We start from the raw sequence: 19,431 nt of genomic DNA on the forward strand, positions 1-19,431 counted from the left end.
ATATTCAATACTAGAATTTATAGGACTAAATTAAAAAAAAATATAGGATCTTCTTCCGATGCGCAGTAGTGAACGCAATGGATATCGGCAGCCAGACGGGCCGCCTACTGTTCCATAGAGCATAGTAAAAGATATATCAAAGAGCCAGACGTCTTAAAATACTGTCTCGAAAACGTTACTAGCTCTTAGACTATATTATGTGCACTCACTATTACTATTAGGTATTTTAAAATAATTACCGAGATAAAACTTACCTTTAAAGGAAACATTTTGTCTGGATCTCAACCACAAAACAAAAATTAAAAAAAATGCCGAATAATCGTGGAATCTCAAATAATCAATAATGACAATCATATGACAATAATCTTCTCTTCTCACAAGCTAAAAGAACAGGTACATTCAGTCAAAAACAATTTATTACTCCGATTATCAACAGATTTTAGTTATCTCCTTCTAGAGCTAAGAAATAGAAAAAGCTACTGACAATCTAATTAATCCTATCCAATGTTTAACTTGCAAAGTTGAAAACTTCCCTTTTTGACCGCCTAAACGCTATGCGCTTCTGGGATGCGCGGTAAAACAAACTTGTCTACGAAATGCCCTTGACAAAATAAACTTGTCTACGAAATGCCCTATTCCACAAGCCGTCTCACTTTAGTTATTAGTGTTCTCTCTGGTGCAATATGAGCGTATATTTGACGTGAAACTTCTTCTTACTTCCGTCTGTCTGTCTGCCCGTCATGGGATGGGATTTGTCAGTTTCTTTGTCTAAAAGGTCTATGCTTACCACTTTTCTTTTCGCTAGCTCGTCTGTCAAGGCCGTGCCACGAAGTTTCACTTCAAAAACAATAGTATGGTAATTTTTTCAATAGAAAATAAACGCAGAAAAGCGCAACGAACTCGTACAAATACAGATTCGTCATAGAATATCTTGAAAATACTATTTGACTTTTTCCATTTTAACTCATGAATTTTCAAAAATATTTTTTTCCATAGCAACTGTTAAAATTGCCTTATATCTATCAAAAATAGTAGATAAAATAGTACTTTAACCGCACGGGTAGATTAAATGATACTTTAACAGCGAGGATAGGTTAAAACTTTATTTCTTTCGCACGTTGTTCAATTGCTTCCATTTTTTAAAATTTATATTTAAAATAGTATTCCTTTTTATAAGTTATTAGGGATTTATATGGAAGTAGTTTGGATATGGCCATAGATAAATGAAACAAGTTTAGATTGGAAAGTGCCCATAAGGATAATGTAAACACTATTTGGCGCTATTCTTGCAACGGTTGCGACCCGAAACTTTTTAAAATTTCGGAGAAGTTCGGCTTTTTCCGGAATTATATCGCCAAATATTGTTTATTCAAATTTATTATTATTTTCGTTTAATTTTATAAATAAAAGACAGTGTGTTGCATACAAGAAACTTTATTTTATATAAGGACGCATGTATGAAATACATATGAAACATTGGAAACCGACGTTATGCCACGATCCACGATGGTTTTTGCAGTTCACAGTTCACAGCACAGCTTTTTAAATTTTTAATGCCACTTTTTCACAATTATCACCGGTTGGAGTAAATAAAACTTGAATTAAATTCACAAGATAGCAATTATTACTTTGAAAATGGACGCTATAAACACTTTTCGGAATTTCTTTAATGAGAGCGGTTTAGATTTTGAAAAATTATTATGATTTTTGAAGATACTGACTTTGACAAGAGAAAATTATTTCTGTTTTTGTTTGCCGTTGTTCTTAGCGACCGCTATAGCAGCGCCAGATCGCGTATAACGGTCGCAACCCAAAATAATTTCGCGACCTAAAATCTTTACAGGCTTTCCAATCTAAACTTGTTGCATTTATCTATTGATATGGTGTTTGTCGCCTCAACCTGAATATCTGTTGGTAATTTACTTATTTCGTTTTGAGCCATTTCTGGCTCCAATCATAGACAAACAAATAAAAAGAGACTGGCAAATTAAATGGCAAAGAGAGGGACAACGTTCCCGTAGCGCAAGTCAGAACGCAAAATTTCGTTCTATTTATGTTGATCTGCGCATTGCGTCTATTGGGCCCACTATCTCATTTTAATATAACAAGAGAGAAAGAAGCAGCCATATAAAACGTAATTTCTAAATAGAAATTAGAACAATCGCCTTTCGTTTTCGTCATCATGACAACCAAGATGACAACCATAGATAAATGCAACAAGTTTAGATTGGAAAGCCTGTAAAGATTTTAGGTCGCGAAATTATTTTGGGTCGCGACCGTTATACGCGATCTGGCGCTGCTATAGCGGTCGCTAAGAACAACGGCAAACAAAAACAGAAATAATTTTCTCTTGTCAAAGTCAGAATCTTCAAAAATCATAATAATTTTTCAAAATCTAAACCGCTCTCATTAAAGAAATTCCGAAAAGTGTTTATAGCGTCCATTTTCAAAGTAATTATTGCTATCTTGTGAGTTTAATTCAAGTTTTATTTACTCCAACCGGTGATAATTGTGAAAAAGTGGCATTAAAAACTTAAAAAGCTGTGCTGAGAACTGTAAATTGCAAAAACCATCGTGGATCGTGGCATAACGTCGGTTTCCAATGTTTCATAGGTATTTCATACATGCGTCCTTACATAAAATAAAGTTTCTTGTATGCAACACACTGTATTTTATTTATAAAATTAAACGAAAATAATAATAAATTTGAATAAACTATATTTGGCGATATAATTCCGGAAAAAGCCGAACCGCTCCGAAATTTTCAAAAGTTTTGGGTCGCGACCGTTGCAAGAATAGCGCCAAATAGTGTTTACATTGTCCTTATGGGCACTTTCCAATCTAAACTTGTTTCATTTATCTATGATGACAACATCATGACAATTCGTCATGTTTGTATGATGTTTGTTAATTTTTCTTTTGGTGATTTACCTTTTTTTCTAAACTCTCCATTTTATTGACTTATGAATATGGATAGGGAACAAATTCCTTTGTTCCATATAGGTATTTATATTTTGTTACTTATAATTTTTGGTTATACTATTTGTTATTTTATTTGCTGCAGGAGCCAGTATCATCTATTTTTTATATGTATTGGTGCCCCCTTTCTCTGATAGATATGTTAAAGACACCCGGTGAAATAAAAGTAAGTAGTTATATTTATCATCTTATTAAGAAAAAAGTAGAAGTAGTAGTGTCAAAAATATTTGGAACCTCTCTTAACATAACAAATTAATACAATTATTTTTTTTCATTTTTTGGGTAGGTAGTTTATAACTGGTTTATAGTAATCAGAAATAATAATTAATATACCTCTTTTACTTTTGTTTTAGGATTAAAACTGGACTTGAAAATGGTTCAGGATCATGATTCTCGTAAAGTCTTCTTTGCTTGGATATTCACTTTGTTATTGCAATTAGGCAGTTTTTTCGAAAATGAGATTTTTAATGCCCTTTCCAAAAATTGGCCGATCGTTTCGTGCAACAGTCAGTTCTTCTGCATTTAAAATTGGTAGGTGGGTGGAATAAACACTGTTATTTTTTGTTATTATATTATAAAGTTTATTTATTTTTATGTATAAATAAATATGTTTATAAAACAGTACAATTTTTGCTTTTTTTATGATTTCCCTTATAATAGTAGTATTCTTTCGTTCTGAAAGAAACTGCAAATTTTCACTTAAACTGATTTATTCCTTACACTACGTTCCCTTTACGTGGTATAGGGAATAAATCAGTTTAAGTGAAAATTTTCAGTTTCAGAATGAAAGAATACTAGTAATACTAATAAAGGCTAATTTAAATTTTCCGCCAGCCAGAATGTGCGATAATGTCTTACGATACGTTTTATACCTACCTCTTTCTGTTTCATATAAAGCACGCATAATAAAGAAAGATAGCAATAAAGACGTACGTCCTGCCATGGTCCTGCTAATTGGTTTCAAAATTGTTATTCTGAGTTGCGCTACGGGAACGCGGTCCCACTCTTTACCATGATATTTGTCAGTCTCTTTTTATTTGTTTGTCTATGTTCAAAACTGACAACTAAAGAGACAGCTTTATTTATTTGTCAAATTACATAGAAACCCCAGCACAATATTTTTTCTACTCGTAATAAATTCCTATTCAGAAATAATAATTTCTGAATATTTTTTAAAACGTAACTCGCTATGGAAAAAAATATTGTTTTATAATACACGACGATAAAATTGCATTATCGTCTCCCGAAATTAATTCATTCGCGATTTCATCGCTCGTGAATTAATCTTTTCGGCCGACGATAAAGTACCATTTTATCGTCTTGTATAAAAAAATAACTATTAGTATCTACTTATACACTTTTTTTAGAGTTGAAAACGGTTCCCTCCAATATTCTGATGAATATATAACAAGGATTTTGGAGTGGTCCCTACATAGAATAGATAAATTATCGGATTTATTTTCGAAAAACTTGGAATTCATATGGGCCCTACCGACCTCATATTCTCTCGACGAAAATGTTTATATTAGTCTAAAATTACTTAAAGATGAACTGAGTAGTATAAAGGACTTTAACAGGGAAGAGTTAAATACCACTCTGAAGCATATTAGTAAAAAGCATAATATAAAATATGGCAAATTTATGAAGGATTTACGATTGGTATTGAGTGGTTTGAACGTAAGTATTATAAACCAATAGATTCTACGTCCCACTAGTCAACTCGCATGCCCAACAATGTTGCCGTTTATTTTATGAACGGTTTTAAGATTATAAAAATAGATTTTCCTAAAATATAATTTTACGGTGAGAACCATGTCTCCTGAAGATTTTGTTTTTTGGATCATGTCAATACATGCCTTTTAATTTTAAAGGCGAAATGAACTTGATACCAACAACTTGCATTTTTTTCAATTATTATTTCTTTTTGAAGTTATTTTTTAACAATAATCACCAAAGCCGCCTTGTCATAACAAGGCGGCTTTGGTGATTATTGTGCTGTATATACTACTATGAACTGCCGATCACGTTCGACGATTGGGAAATGCTTGACAGGTTAGAGGTCGCGAAGCGGTACCACCTTCATTAAATGAACTTCGCTTGGCCATTAAAGAAGGATAGTAAAACATAATAGCCTAAGAGCTGAATGAGAAAAAATGTATAGTTTATTAACTGGTGAACCCAGAATCCTAAGTCGGGCAGAGGGGTTGCGGGTGTTTCGCTACTGCGCAATCCATGAAATGTCACAAAAAAATAAATCCAATAAACATCCTTTAGGCAACTGGAAATTTATTTACTCTCAAATTTTAGCATCTATTTAACTCAGAAATAAGTATGCCAGACTTTTTTTTCGGGTTTAAAGTATAACCCGACCATTGCAAATATGTTTAATAATTATACCTAGAAAATATACTTTAGGCATTCTAAATTTTTTACAGCGTGTTTATTAGATAATATTAAAAAAAATTTAATACTGGGTTTTAATACTTGCCTGACACGAATAAAGATTTTAAATGAGCGCGACAAAAAAGTCTTATGAGTATCTATAAGCGCGAGAAAGATAACAGTTGAGGGTTGGAACCTTTGGTGTTACACAGCAAAATAAAAACACTAAATCACCACAATACACCAAAACACTTTTACTTTTACACTGGACGCGCGTTTTGCTAACCATGTTAGCATCATCAGCAGATGATTATAAACTAAAGTACAATCTACAAGTTGAGCGTTTATGTACTCGCCCAGTAGGTACCGAGGGGGCGTGGCAAAATCTAGCCAACCGAGTCAGAGCCAACTGAGCGTAACAGTTAATTTCCGTCACTAGAGTAGTAGGAACAAAGAACTTGAAGGAATTGGACCGATGACTCTGTTCATACTATCTTTACATTTATTAATTCTGATGCTTTCCTATGCATCTAATTGCCTGTAATTTGAGACTTGTTTAATTAATTTTAAATTATTAAGATCTATACAATGGTCTTTATCAACAAAATGTTCGGCAACGCAAGATTTATCCGGTCTACCATATCTTATCTGAGCTAAATGTTCTTAGAATCTAGTTAATATTGATCTTCTAGTTTGCCCAACATATTTCTGATTACAATCTTTACAAGAAATTTCATAAATACCCGACCTTTCCAGTGGAGGTGTTTTATCTTTTGGATTACCTAATAATTGTGTAATTTATTATTAGCACTATACACAAGTTTATAATTGACATTCTTAAAAATTCCTTTTAGACCACGGGATAACTCTCTATGAAACGGTATCGAAAAATATTTAGACGTATCTTTCTCCACTTGAAAAGTCGAATTTTCAGAAATCATTAACCTATACCTACGTTTTCTAATTAATTTATCAACTAGTGAAGGCGAATATCCATTACACTCAGCTACATTCCTAATGTAATCTCTTTTTATTTCATATCTTTCGTTGGAAAGTGGGAAACTAAGTAATCTATGAACTAAGAAATTTAAACTAGCCATTTTATGTTCAACACTATGATGTGATTCATTAGGAATATATCTGCGTGTGGTCGTATTTTTCCTATAGATATCAAATTCCAGGCAATTATTAGTATTTCTAATAATTAATACATCTAGAAATGGTAATCTGTCGTTGTTCTCAATTTCATGCGTAAATTTAATGGAAGGAAAACGATTATTTAACTTAGAAATAAATTTTAAAACGATTATTTAACTTAGAAATAAATTTTAGTTCATAGATTACTTAGTTTCCCACTTTCCAACGAAAGATATGAAATAGAAAGAGATTACATTAGGAATGTAGCTGAATGTAATGGATATTCTCCTTCACTAGTTGATAAATTAATTAGAAAACGTAGGTATAGGTTAATGATTTCTGAAAATTCGACTTTTCAAGTGGAGAAAGATACGTCTAAATATTTTTCGATACCGTTTGATAGAGAGTTATCCCGTGGTCTAAAAGGAATTTTTAAGAATGTCAATTATAAACTTGTGTATAGTGCTAATACTAAATTACAACAATTATTAGGTAATCCAAAAGATAAAACACCTCCACTGGAAGGTCGGGTATTTACGAAATTTCTTGTAAAGATTGTAATCAGAAATATGTTGGGCAAACTAGAAGATCAATATTAACTAGATTTAAAGAACATTTAGCTCAGATAAGATATGGTAGACCGGATAAATCTTGCGTTGCCGAACATATTGTTGATAATGAACATTGTATAGATCTTAATAATTTAAAATTAATTAAACAAGTCTCAAATTACAGGCAATTAGATGCATATGAAAGCATCAGAATTAATAAATGTAAAGATAGTATGAACAGAGTCAACGGTCCAATTCCTTCAAGTTCTTTGTTCCTACTACTCTAGTGGCGGAAATCTAACTGTTACGCTCAGTTGGCTCTGACTCGGTTGGCTAGATTTTGCCACGCCCACTCGGTGCCCACTGAGCGAGTATATAACGCTCAACTTGTAGATTGTACTTTAGTTTATAATCATCTGCTGATGATGCTAACATGGTTAGCGAAACGCGCGTCCAGTGTAAAAGTAAAAGTGTTTTGGTGTATTGTGGTGATTTAGTGTTTTTATTTTGCGAGAAAGATAGTTTATTGAGACTCGTCGGCAGGCGACGCTGCTGACGTAACAGTATTTTCGAGTACTTAAAATTTTTATAAACTCAATTTTTTTTCGGTTTCATTTCAATTATTTGCAGGCTTTTAATTCCGAGATTGTTGCAATTAAGTTACCATGTATAAATATATATGTATTTATAAATTAAATATTGATATGCATAGTATAAATAGTTTAGAATGATAGTGATAAAGTGATTATTTCTGAAGGCAGACTAGAAAAATGCAAACAATTTTTAAAAGTGTTCCACCAACATGGCCCAAAATTCAAAGAAGTGCTTTTACCAGAAAATGTATCCCCGACAAAAGGGTACCATATACATTGTTAAAGGAATTTTTCAGTTGTTATGACGAAACAGACATTGAAATCCTCAAATACACTTCCTAAACCATCAACATCTGCATTCGTCTTCAAAAATAATATAGAATATTACGCTTATTTTATAAGAGTTTATTTTATAAGTTTTTAGTAAAACTGGAAGTGTGGAAAACAACAATCTGTATTTTAGGCGACCCTTTTTTTTCCTATTTGACTTCTGTGTTTTGTCAGACTTTTATTATACATTACTACCACAATTGACACATTTTCTGTAATACTTTTTTTAACATATTAAAAAAGTTAACTGTAACAAAAAAAAAATAAAAGTTGTAGCTTTCTATTGATTTAAATTTGATTTTTTTGTGAATCATTAATTAAACAGTGTAAAAGTAAAAAATAAACTGTGTAAAATACTGTTACGTCAGCTGCGTCTGCTGCCGACTAGTTTCAATAAACTTTTTCGCGCTTATAGATACTCATAAGACTCTTTTGTCGCGCTCATTTAAAATCTTTATTCGTGTCAGGCAAGTACTAAAGACAGTTAAATTCGTCTGGCAATTAACAAATATTTTTTAATATTATCTAATAAACACGCTGTAAAAATTTTAGAATGCCTAAAGTATATTTTCGGGGTATAATAATTAAACATATTTGGGATGGTCGGGTTACACTTTAAACCCGAAAAAAAAGTCTGGCATACTTATTTCTGGATTAAATAGATGCTAAAATTTAAGAATAAACAAATGTAAAGTTGTCTAAAGGATATTTTTTGGATATATTTTTTTTGCGAATATAAGGGGTTGCGTAGTTGCAAAATACCCGCAAACCCCTAGCACGACTTAGGATTCTGGGTTCGCCAGTTAATAAACTTTAATTTTTTTGTCATTTTAACTTGCCTAAAATATGTTCTCTAAATATCTCGTCAGCTCTCCGGCTATAACGCAATATGCTATATGTAGCCTTAATGACAGTATGAACGGGACATATACAGGCAGTTTTATAGTCTGTCCAACGACAAGATCCTTGACAGTGATAGATGTGTCTGTCATTTTAATTTCAAAGTAGTTTATTTTATTTTACAAGGAAATAAGTTGGTAGTTGGTATAATTGGAACGCATAGCAGGAAATTAATATATTTAAAATTTGACTGACAAGTGATTACTTCAAAATATTGTGAAAAAAAAAATATAAAACTGAAAAAATGTAATCGAGTTATTTTATTTAAAGAAAAACGGTATGTGTTAATATAAAACAAACAAGAACAAAACACCACATACCAAAAAAATATAAAAAAAGAATTCTTTCTGACTTTCAAGCTTCAAGAAACTTCCCTTATGTACAAATACAAATTTGTTACTTTACTTATTATTATTTATTTATTTTTTTATTATTACAAATTTCTAATATTCCACAGGAATAAATAAAACAACATAAATAAAACAAACTATTTTATTAATAATAACACTTACCAAATTTAAAAAAATTACATCAAAAAGTTTTGATAATTGAAACAAGTGCAAATTGATCGTGATCAGTTCGTTTCGCTCTTAAAAATTAATCAAAGCATGTATTGACATGAATCAAAAAACAAAATGTTTAGGAGTCATGGTTCTAACCGTAAAATTATATTTTAGGAAAATTTACAAACGAAACTGTTGCACAGGGTGTTTTAAAGTTTGGGTAGAAAAATAACACCTCGATTAACCCTGTATAATATGCCAAATATTAAAGTTATAATTATAGAGAAAAAAGATTAAACGGCTCAGCCCTCAACAACTCGTAACCGTATACACCAGTGTACACCAGTGCAGACACGCACACCCACACACTCACACAACCACACCTACACTAGTGCACACTGATGTAACTGCCTTCAGGTAAGGATTCAGGAAGCGAAGAAACCGATCCCAAATCACAAAAATCCAGGAAGCAAACGATGCAACGAGGCACCGTGTGCAACCCAGGAGATGGAAAAAAAATTGATGTAAAAAGCGAGGGAAATGTATAAAAATAGAGAAAAAAGATTAAACGGCTCAGCCCTCAACAACTCGTAACCGTATACACCACCTGGTATACACTGGTGTATAAGGTTACGAGTATACTATTTTTATACATTTCCCTCACTATTTCTTTCTCTTTCATATTGGTACCACGGCTAAGGGTATTGCGGCGGGTTGCTATTGGCTACCTCAGCGGCTGTTCTGGACGAAGCCCACAATCCTGGGCGACTCTGGTTCTTGGCTGCAAATTGGGGCTTTAGGCTCCCGTTTGCTCCTTTTTTTTCCATCATTTATTTTCGTTTCTTCATCATTTTTTTTCCATCTCCTGGGTTGCACACGGTGCCTCGTTGCATCGTTTGCTTCCTGGATTTTTGTGATTTGGGATCGGTTTCTTCGCTTCCTGAATCCTTACCGTACTGATGAAGCCTGAAGGCAGTTACATCCGTGTGCACTAGTGTAGGTGTGGTTGTGTGAGTGTGTGGGTGTGCGTGTCTGCATTGATGTACATTGGTGTATACGGTTACGAGTTGTTGAGGGCTGAGCCGTTTAATCTTTTTTCTCTATTTTTATACATTTCCCTCACTATTTCTTTCTCTTTCGTTATAATTATATACAGCTTACTAAAAAAATCATGAAAGTAGGGCTAAAAATAACAAAAATAAATGGTGCGTTTAGACTTGAGCACGCACGCACTGATCCTCCGCGAGTGCTCAAGTGTAAACGGCTGTGCGCGCACGCTCACTCTGAATCTGTCTGTGCGCGAGCAGCCGCGAACGTGAGCCGTCTGGTGTCGCTTTTTGGTCCGCGCTAAAAGGGATTTTATGTGTGCGCGAACGCTCAATTTGGACCGGCAATTTGTTTTGTCTGCGTTCGTGCGTGCGTGTGTAATTTTTTTTCGTTTTCTTTATTACAATTATGGAGTGGATCAATGAATCTTCGTTATTATTAATTGAAAAATATGAAAAGTTGCCTATATTATGGGATGTTAAACATTCTTTATATTATTAAAAAATCAAAAAAATATAACGCATGGCAAAACCTTGTAAATAAAATTAATATTGATATTAATGAAATTGCTATTCTAAAATTTGTATCTTTTGTTCGTAATTTTTGGTGTTATTAAATTTTGTAAATATTCAAAGTCGGGCCTGGTCATTCTTGTAAAGTTTTTGAACTGATCATAGCCCTCCTCAGACACTAAGTTGTTGCAGTAAATTATATCGATTTCTAAAAATTTGGGTTTGCCACCAGCGACGATGTTTTCGATTTTTGTTCTTTTTAATAATTAAGCTGTGCATAACAATGACTGCAGCCTCGACTATTTCTTGGTCGTCCATTATTTTCGCCAACACAACTCTGCTGTGCGCGCACAAATGGATCACTTCATTCGTCGAAAAATAAGTTTTTAATTTGAACGGAGCCGAGAGCGCGAACGAACGCCGTGCGCGCACGCTCAGCTCGTGCGTGCTCAAGTCTAAACGCACCATAACACTTTAAATTTGACTAAAAAATTTTCCGTTGCGTTTTTTTTGCATCTGAGTGTATTTTTGTCTGAGATGGAAACTATTGAATAAACTATCTCACAGTGTTCTAACCATTTGATTTTTGACATAATTTTTATCTATCTTAGGAAGGACCTAGTGTAGCAGAAATAATATCCATATTAGGGAAAGATGATACGTTCAGAAGGATTGATCTATGTTTAAATAAAACTAATAAAATAAGGTAATAGTTTATTTGCTGATAACTAGTTTATTTAAATATTACAAAAATTATACAACTTTGTAAAGGTTATAAATAATTAAACTTATATAAATATAAATTATAAAATTTACTATGGCGTTTTAATATCTATTTTATATTTAGTCATATGCTTAATAAAATAAATTGCTTTGGCATTGTTAATGTAAGTATTTCATTTATGCCAATTTTATTTTTTGGCAATTCAAAAAATTTCTACTTAACTAACAAAGTTAGTGTTTAATACAATAATAAATCACAGTTTAAATAAAATACTAGTAATCGAGTTTAACAAAAACTTTTTTTCGTTAGAACAATATTTTTTGCTATATATGTCTAATATACAATGTGTCCAAATAGTATTATTTAGATAAGATTCATTTTTTAATGACATGGCAATGAATCGACATTTCTAGAAGTAACTTGAAATTGGTCTTACTTAGAAAAAAACTTAGCTAAACAAGAATACTTAGTTATTTTACATTCAACTATTACCATTTGCAAAGGGCCGTCTAGACTCTCAGATAATTCGCTTAAACTGATTTGCGCAAACAAAACTGTACCAATAAATCGTAAAGTATAAACAGAAATCGTTAGTTTGGGCAGTTCAAAAATTTGGCTTCAGTAAAATCTGTCTCTATCCAAAAAAATCCTTTATGGGTATTTCGCCACTGCACTGCAAGAGAAATCTACAAAATAAAATAGTTATTTTTTGTAAACACTTCTGCGTTAAACCTAAACGGACGCTGCTTGTTAGAAGTTGTGTTTACAGTAATAAAAATTTGCCTAACAAAGAAAAAAATGCTTAACGTTTCGGAAAGTTTTCTCTTTCCGTCGTCGGAAGCAAAAAAAATATAAAGAATCAAGAAAAAAACTATTTAAAATATTTAAATTGAACTATTCGAGAACACTTTACTTTTTAAAACAGATACGTCTACAAGAAATCGTTGACGTTCTGTTAAAATGACATTATATTAAGTTAAACTTCAAAATTAACAATTACTACCTGATAACAATTACTTAATAAGGTAAAACCAAAAAGCCCAAACTTTCTATATGATTATTTTTAAATTTTACGTATGTTATGTTTATTTATGTTATGTTCTTTAAAATCAAAGAAGCGATTGCCATACATTACTAATATCTACAGATGCATGAGCAATACATTTATTTTTATTAGATTGAATTAAAAAAGCTTCTTTAATTTTTCTTTTAGAGGCTATCGCTTCTTTCATTATAATTTTGGCGTTATTAAAATTTATTCTGTGCCCTGTGTCCCATGAATGCTGACAAATCTTAGATTTGTGAAAATCTCCCTTTCTTAAATAATCTTTATGTTCTTTAATTCTAACATTTAAGGGTCTAGATGTTTCACCAATGTAAAATTTATCGCATTCACAGGGTTTTGGTATATTACATTTTTTGTTTGTTGTTCTGTATTTTTATTGGTTTAGTATGTGATAAAATCGATCTAAGTGTATTTTGTGTTTTGAAAGATGTTCGTATGTTATATTGTTTTCCTATCCTTCTTAATTTTTCCGAAACGCCTCGTATGTATGGAATTGTAAGTTGTATATATTGTGTATTGTTATCATTGTGTCTATGATTTGGGGTTTGTATTTCGTTTAATGTTTTGTCAATAAAATATGGTGGATAGTCGTTTTTATTAATGCATTTTTTTTTGTGGTTTATATCTCTGTTTAGTGAAATGTCGTCTGTACATATTATTTTTGCCCTATCATATAAACTTTTTATAACACCTTTTTTTACACTTATACTGTGATTAGATGTGAAATTTAAGTATCTATCTGTGTTTGTGGAGTTTCTGTAAACATCTAAAATTAGTTTATTTTGAAACTTTGACACTAAAACAAAAAATGGCAAACGATTACCTCTCTCTACTTCTAAAGTAAATTTTATGGTAGGTTCGCGAGAATTTATATAGGTAATCCAAAAAAATGTCTATTTCAGAAACGTTATGTTGCCATATTGCAAAAATATCATCAACATAACGCAGCCATATTACAGGCTTTTTTGAAAAACTATTTATTGTATTATTTTCAAAATCTTCCATAAAAATATTACTTAACAAAGGAGAGAGAGGTGATCCCATTGCCATACCGAAATCTTGTTGAAAAAATTCATTATTTAATTGGAAATAAGTAGTTTTAACACAAAGTGTCAACAATTCCAAAATACTATCTATGTTTAATTTCGTTCTATCTATTAAATGTGTATCTTGTTCTAATCTATCCCTAACTATTTTAAGTGATTTATCTACCGGCACATTAGTGAAAAGACTAACAACGTCAAAACTAACCTTTAAACTGTTAGGTGTTATATTAATTTTTGAAATTTTTTCTATAAAGTGTGGTGTGTTTTTAATATATGAATCGGTGTTATTTGCAATGGGATTTAATATGTCCAGTAAAAATTTTGCTAACGGATAGCATGGAGAATTTATACTACTGACTATAGGTCTAAAAGGTATACCCTGTTTGTGTATTTTCGGTAAACCGTATAAATGAGGTGGTTTACTGTAATGGGGTGTTAATAATGTTCGTTGTAAGTCTATTAATATATGTTTGTAATTGTATAAATAATATAAATCTGTTTTAAAAAGTAAAGTGTTCTCGAATAGTTCAATTTAAACATTTAAATAGTTTTTCAGTGCAGTGGCGAAATACCCATAAAGGATTTTTTTGGATAGATGAATCCGCCACATAGGTATAGACATTTTTTAAAATCTGTCTCATCTTGATTTTTAACTTTATAAGTCTTAAAGTCTTTAACGTCACAATTTATTTATCGAATGTGCATTTAACATAGATAAAGGAAATAAATTTAATTTGGAATGCCCGTCAAAATTTTGGGTCGCGAAATTGTTTTGGGTCGCGACCATTGTACCTGGCGCTGCTATAGCGGTTGCTAAGAACAACCGCAAACAAAAACAGAAATAATTTTCTCTTGTCCATACCTCTTGTCAAAGTCAGAATCTTCAAAAGTTATAAAATCTTTCAAAATCTAAATCGCTCTCATTGAAAAAATTCCGAAAAGTGTTAAAAGCGTCCATTTTCAAAGTAATTATTTCTATCTTGTGAGCTTTATTTAAGTTTTATTTACTCAAACCTGTGATAATTGTGCAAAAGTGGCATTAAAACTTAAAAAGCTGTGCTGTGAACCGTGAACTGCAAAAACCATCGTGGATCGTGGCGTAACGTCGGTTTCCATTGTTTCATAGATATTTCATACATATCCTTATATAAAATAAAGTTTCTTGTATGCAACACACTGTATTTTATTTATAAAATTAAAAGAAAATATTAATAAACTTGAATAAATAATTTTTGGCGATATAATTCCGGAAAAAGCCGAACCGCTCCGAAATTTTCAAAAGCTTTGGGTCGCGACCGTTGCAAGAATAGCGCCAAATAGTGTGTATCTAAACGGTCCTTAAATCTATTAGATTAAAATAAAAGTTGTTGACAATTTTAGAGTTTAGTATCCCTCTGTAAGATGCTGTACAACTTCTTACTCTAAACTAAGTAAATGTAAGACTAAAAAGTAAAAATGATTTTATTAGTTAACTCTGTTTAACTTTTGGGCACATTGTATTTTATTCCAGTTCTTATTATAATTATAAATATATGTTTTTCTATTTGCGCCTGACCGTGAAGTTACTTGCAAAATTATTGATCAACGACTTTTATTTATTTGTAATTGAAATAGATATATTATTTTGATATTTTGTGTTATACAGGGTGTCAAAAAATAGCATATTTAACTTCGGTGGGTGATTCTATAGATAAAAATAAAACAAAAAGTTCCTATGAGCGTATGTTCTCAAATGCTTACCGAGGAAGTTACAGACCTCCAAATTAGTGATGGGATAACTCGAGCGAAAGTTCGCTCTAGATTATTCAAATAACCGACATCGCTCGATTATGAACGAGCGACGAACGCAAGCGATCTTATCAGGCGAATTTGCTACATACGAACTAAACGACGACCACCTTTTTTATTTAAAAAAGTCCTAGCTTTTAATGTCATTTGTTGAAATTACTGTATATATGAGGATAAAAAAAGTACCAATCTCTACCCTAATTGAAAGTACCCTTTCAGGGCTATTAGGGAATTTTACGCTATTCGCTTTGGCATTAAAATGTGTAAAGAGTACAAAAGTTCATGAAAAACGAGTTACCAATGTCCATAAAAATAACCAAAATATACAGTGTGCTACAAATTCGAGGTACGAGCATTGGTATCTCGGAAACCGTAATAGATACGAAGATGGTTAAATTGGGGCCAAGTTGCGCCTTCGGCTGTTCACCAAGATGCTATCAAAAAAGTTTTAAAAATTTCAAGGATTGCTGAGTTTTTTGGAAAAAACTGACTTTTTTGAAAATCAATTTTATTTTTTCCTGTCGTTACTTTCTAGAAAATCAAAAAACTAATTGCACATTCTCATAGCCACTTTATTAGGGCTATCTGACAGTATTTTTAGATTTTCAAATTAGCTGATAATTTGTGAGATACAGAGGCCAACTTAATTTTTTTAAATACGGACCTGCATTTTTTATTTCAGATTTTGAAAGAACTCAGTCTCCTGAGTACAATGATATGCCACACTTTATACTTTTTTTTTGTTTTGGGTACCTTAACAGCAACAAAAATATTTAATTATTATTTAAAAAAAATTCAAGTCCGACTCTGTTTTTTAAATTATTTAATCTGATTATATTCATCGCAACAATATTGATCAGTGCTAATTAATATTGAATAAGGAAAATTGAGTCAATTGAAGGATTCAAATAAATAATATCCAGATCAGCAATTTAAAGATATTATTTTTAACTTTTCTTATTGTGAATTTGAAATTCTCAGTGTACGATCTAATAATTTGCATAACATTAATCGTAGTTATTATGGATAAACTAACTTCTACAAACTAGTTTCTAATGCTTTACATAGTCTACATGTTCGAAAGGGTTACCACCCTCCCTATTGCACAAATTTATTTTTCGTTCAATTTTATTTATAGCTTTTGAATAGATCTTCTTATACTTTCGAATGCATTTTGTATTCTTTATTGTAACTGCCGAGATGTATTGATTTCACTTTTTGTAAAATTTGGACCTGTCGAATTACTTGACGTCATCAGACGCTCCAGGTACCTCGCTGGCCATTATACTGTGCTCTACCATTTCCAATCCATCTTCCGGGGAAATGATTTGATTGTTTATATTACATTTTATTTATATTATTTTTTATTATTTTATTGCATTTGATTTTTCGTATTCAACCCACGTCACTGTTAAGTTTGAAAGCTTATCAATATTGTAACGATGCATATATTAAATATTAAAAAAACAGAGCCGCACTTGAAATTAGTTTAAATAAATTGTGTCCAAATTTTCTAAACAAAAAAAATATTAAGTGTGGCATATCATTGTGCTCAGGAGAGCGAGTTCTTTCAAAATCTGAAATAAAAAATGCAGGTCCGTATTTAAAAAAAATAAGTTGGCCTCTGTATCTCACAAATTATAAGCTGATTTGAAAATCTAAAAATACTTTGATAAAATATCAGATAGCCCTAATAAAATGGCTATGAGAATGTGCAATTAGTTTTTTGATTTTCTAAAAAATATCGACAGGAAAAAATAAAATTGATTTTCAAAATTATCCGTTTTTTCCAAAAAAATCAGCAATCCTTAAAATTTTTTTGATGGCATCTTGCTGAACATTCCAAAGCGCAACTTTGCGCCAATTTAACCATGTTCGTATCTATTACGGTTACCGAGTTACCAATGCTCGTACCTCGAATTTGTAGCACCCTGTATTGTTTTTATTTATCCTTTCGAGCGCTGTAACTTCTTCGATAAGCATTTTAGGGCATATATTCATAGGAACATTTTGTTTTATTTTTATCTATAGTATCACCCACTGAAATTAGATACACAATTTTTTTGACACCCTGTATATAATATATTATTGAATGTATTTATCTCTAATTCTGTATGTAGCTTCAAGGTAACATAGCACCTCAAATCATACACGTGTCTTATAGATTTTAATTCTATAAATTCGGGTGTATACAGTGTGTCCCTGGCTTAGTTTGCATTAGTAGTTTCTAGAAAAATCTCTATTGTTAGCGGGAGACCTCATTGTAGTGTGGTAGTTTACTAGGTAATTCTAATGCATGCTTATCCAGGGACACCCTACGTATGAAGTTAAAGTTAAAATACAGGGTGGCCCATTAGTCGGAGAAAGTTCAATGTCGTCGTTGTTGACGAACAATGAAAAAAAGTTTTGTATAAATGTCGCCTGGTTTATAAAGATGTATATCCTCCAAATATTTTGTTGTCTACAGGGAGTCCCCCCCATTTTTCTGCACAAAATCGGATTCAGTATAAAATTCTGCATAAAACACGGTTTTTATTTAAAACACTATGGGGTGTTGCCATATACCAGATATATATATCTTATTTTTTAAATGCGACACAAAAATAAGATATATAATTAATGCAACACTGCATAGTGCTTCAAATTCAAATAGTGTAATATATTATGTAGAATTTTATGCTGAATCCAATTATATACAGAAAAATGGAGGTTGCAATTTAAAAATACTTACCAAATCATTACTTTTTTTACTTTTTTTTTGAAACGCCCTGTATACAACCAAATATTTTAGAGATGCGCACCATTATAAATCATTATAGAAATATGTTTATCATATTTACGTTAACAACCACGAGTCATTGTTGACGAAGATGATGGACTTCCTCGAATTAATGGGCCACCCTGTATATGCAGGAGGCATAAAAGCGGAATATTATCGGAATATTAATTTGGTGCAATTTAAATATAAATAATAAGTATATTGCCAAATTTAATTTTTATAAACAAGAATAAAAAATTGACCTTGCTTTTCATTAACATACAGGGTGAACAAGGCTTCCGAAAAGACTCTAATTAGGTTTTTGGTTTGCGATTTTTATTTCAATTTTTTCACATAGATGTGAGGGCAATGGTAACGCACATTTTGAAAATATTATTGTGAAAATACAGGGCGGTTCAAACATATTTTTAAACCACAGTGTTATATTTTTAAATGGAATACTATAAAAAATCAGTCAGTGGATTTGCCATTAAATATCCATTCCAAAAATACCATATCATACCGTGCTGGCAACTGTTACTTTTGGGTCGGCATATTTACATGTGTGGAAGTAAATCGCATAGGGATCTTATTAAGTCGGAGTGAGAGAAATGCGACCGACCGACGCGACGCGACGCGCGACGGTATGCTGTTGCGGCGTTGCCGATACGCCTTTCCCTATCAAGTAAAGTAAAATCACGATCGCAAACCGCTTATTTTTAAAAGACTTTTTTTTAAAAGAGGTAACTAGATAAAATCATCAGACATGTTTCTGAGCATCTGAAATAGAATATATCCTTAGGGTGTCATTTTTTTTATAACGAGAAAACGTCAGTAATCGCGATAATTTAAAAACTCAACTTTTTAACACATAACAGGCCATAACTCAAGAACCACTTTAGATATTTTAACTTTTTTTATTTTCAAGATCGGATATTTTACAATATGTTTACATAAGAAAAATTCGATAAGGTTGTTTTTTTCCATTCAAAAATTGTAAACGGAAAAAAAAGTAAATGGATGGATTCATTTACTTTTAGAGCATAGCAATTTTCAGCAATCGTGTAATTTTTTTATTGATAAAGATTTTCACATACTGTCTACAAAGAAAATAC

At 31.7% G+C, this 19,431-nt stretch overlaps 1 protein-coding gene across 3 annotated transcripts in view; it reads left to right on the plus strand.

Annotated features, from left to right (window-relative positions):
* The window catches only part of LOC115884002 (probable glutamate--tRNA ligase, mitochondrial), a 35,243-nt gene extending 23,557 nt beyond the window's left edge, over positions 1–11,686 (plus strand). For all 3 annotated transcript variants that reach the window (XM_030902431.1, XM_030902432.1, XM_030902433.1), the window contains exons 8-9: positions 4,347–4,656; positions 11,546–11,686. In XM_030902431.1, coding sequence (XP_030758291.1) covers positions 4,347–4,656; positions 11,546–11,644 — 409 coding nt within the window. In that variant the 3' untranslated portion in view covers positions 11,645–11,686. The remainder of the gene's footprint in view (positions 1–4,346; positions 4,657–11,545) is intronic.
* Positions 11,687–19,431: the final 7,745 nt, after the last annotated feature.

The sequence above is a fragment of the Sitophilus oryzae genome, unplaced genomic scaffold (assembly GCF_002938485.1).
Source record: "Sitophilus oryzae breed Bouriz unplaced genomic scaffold, Soryzae_2.0 scaffold_2008_pilon_pilon, whole genome shotgun sequence".
Taxonomy (NCBI): Eukaryota; Metazoa; Arthropoda; class Insecta; order Coleoptera; family Curculionidae; genus Sitophilus; species Sitophilus oryzae.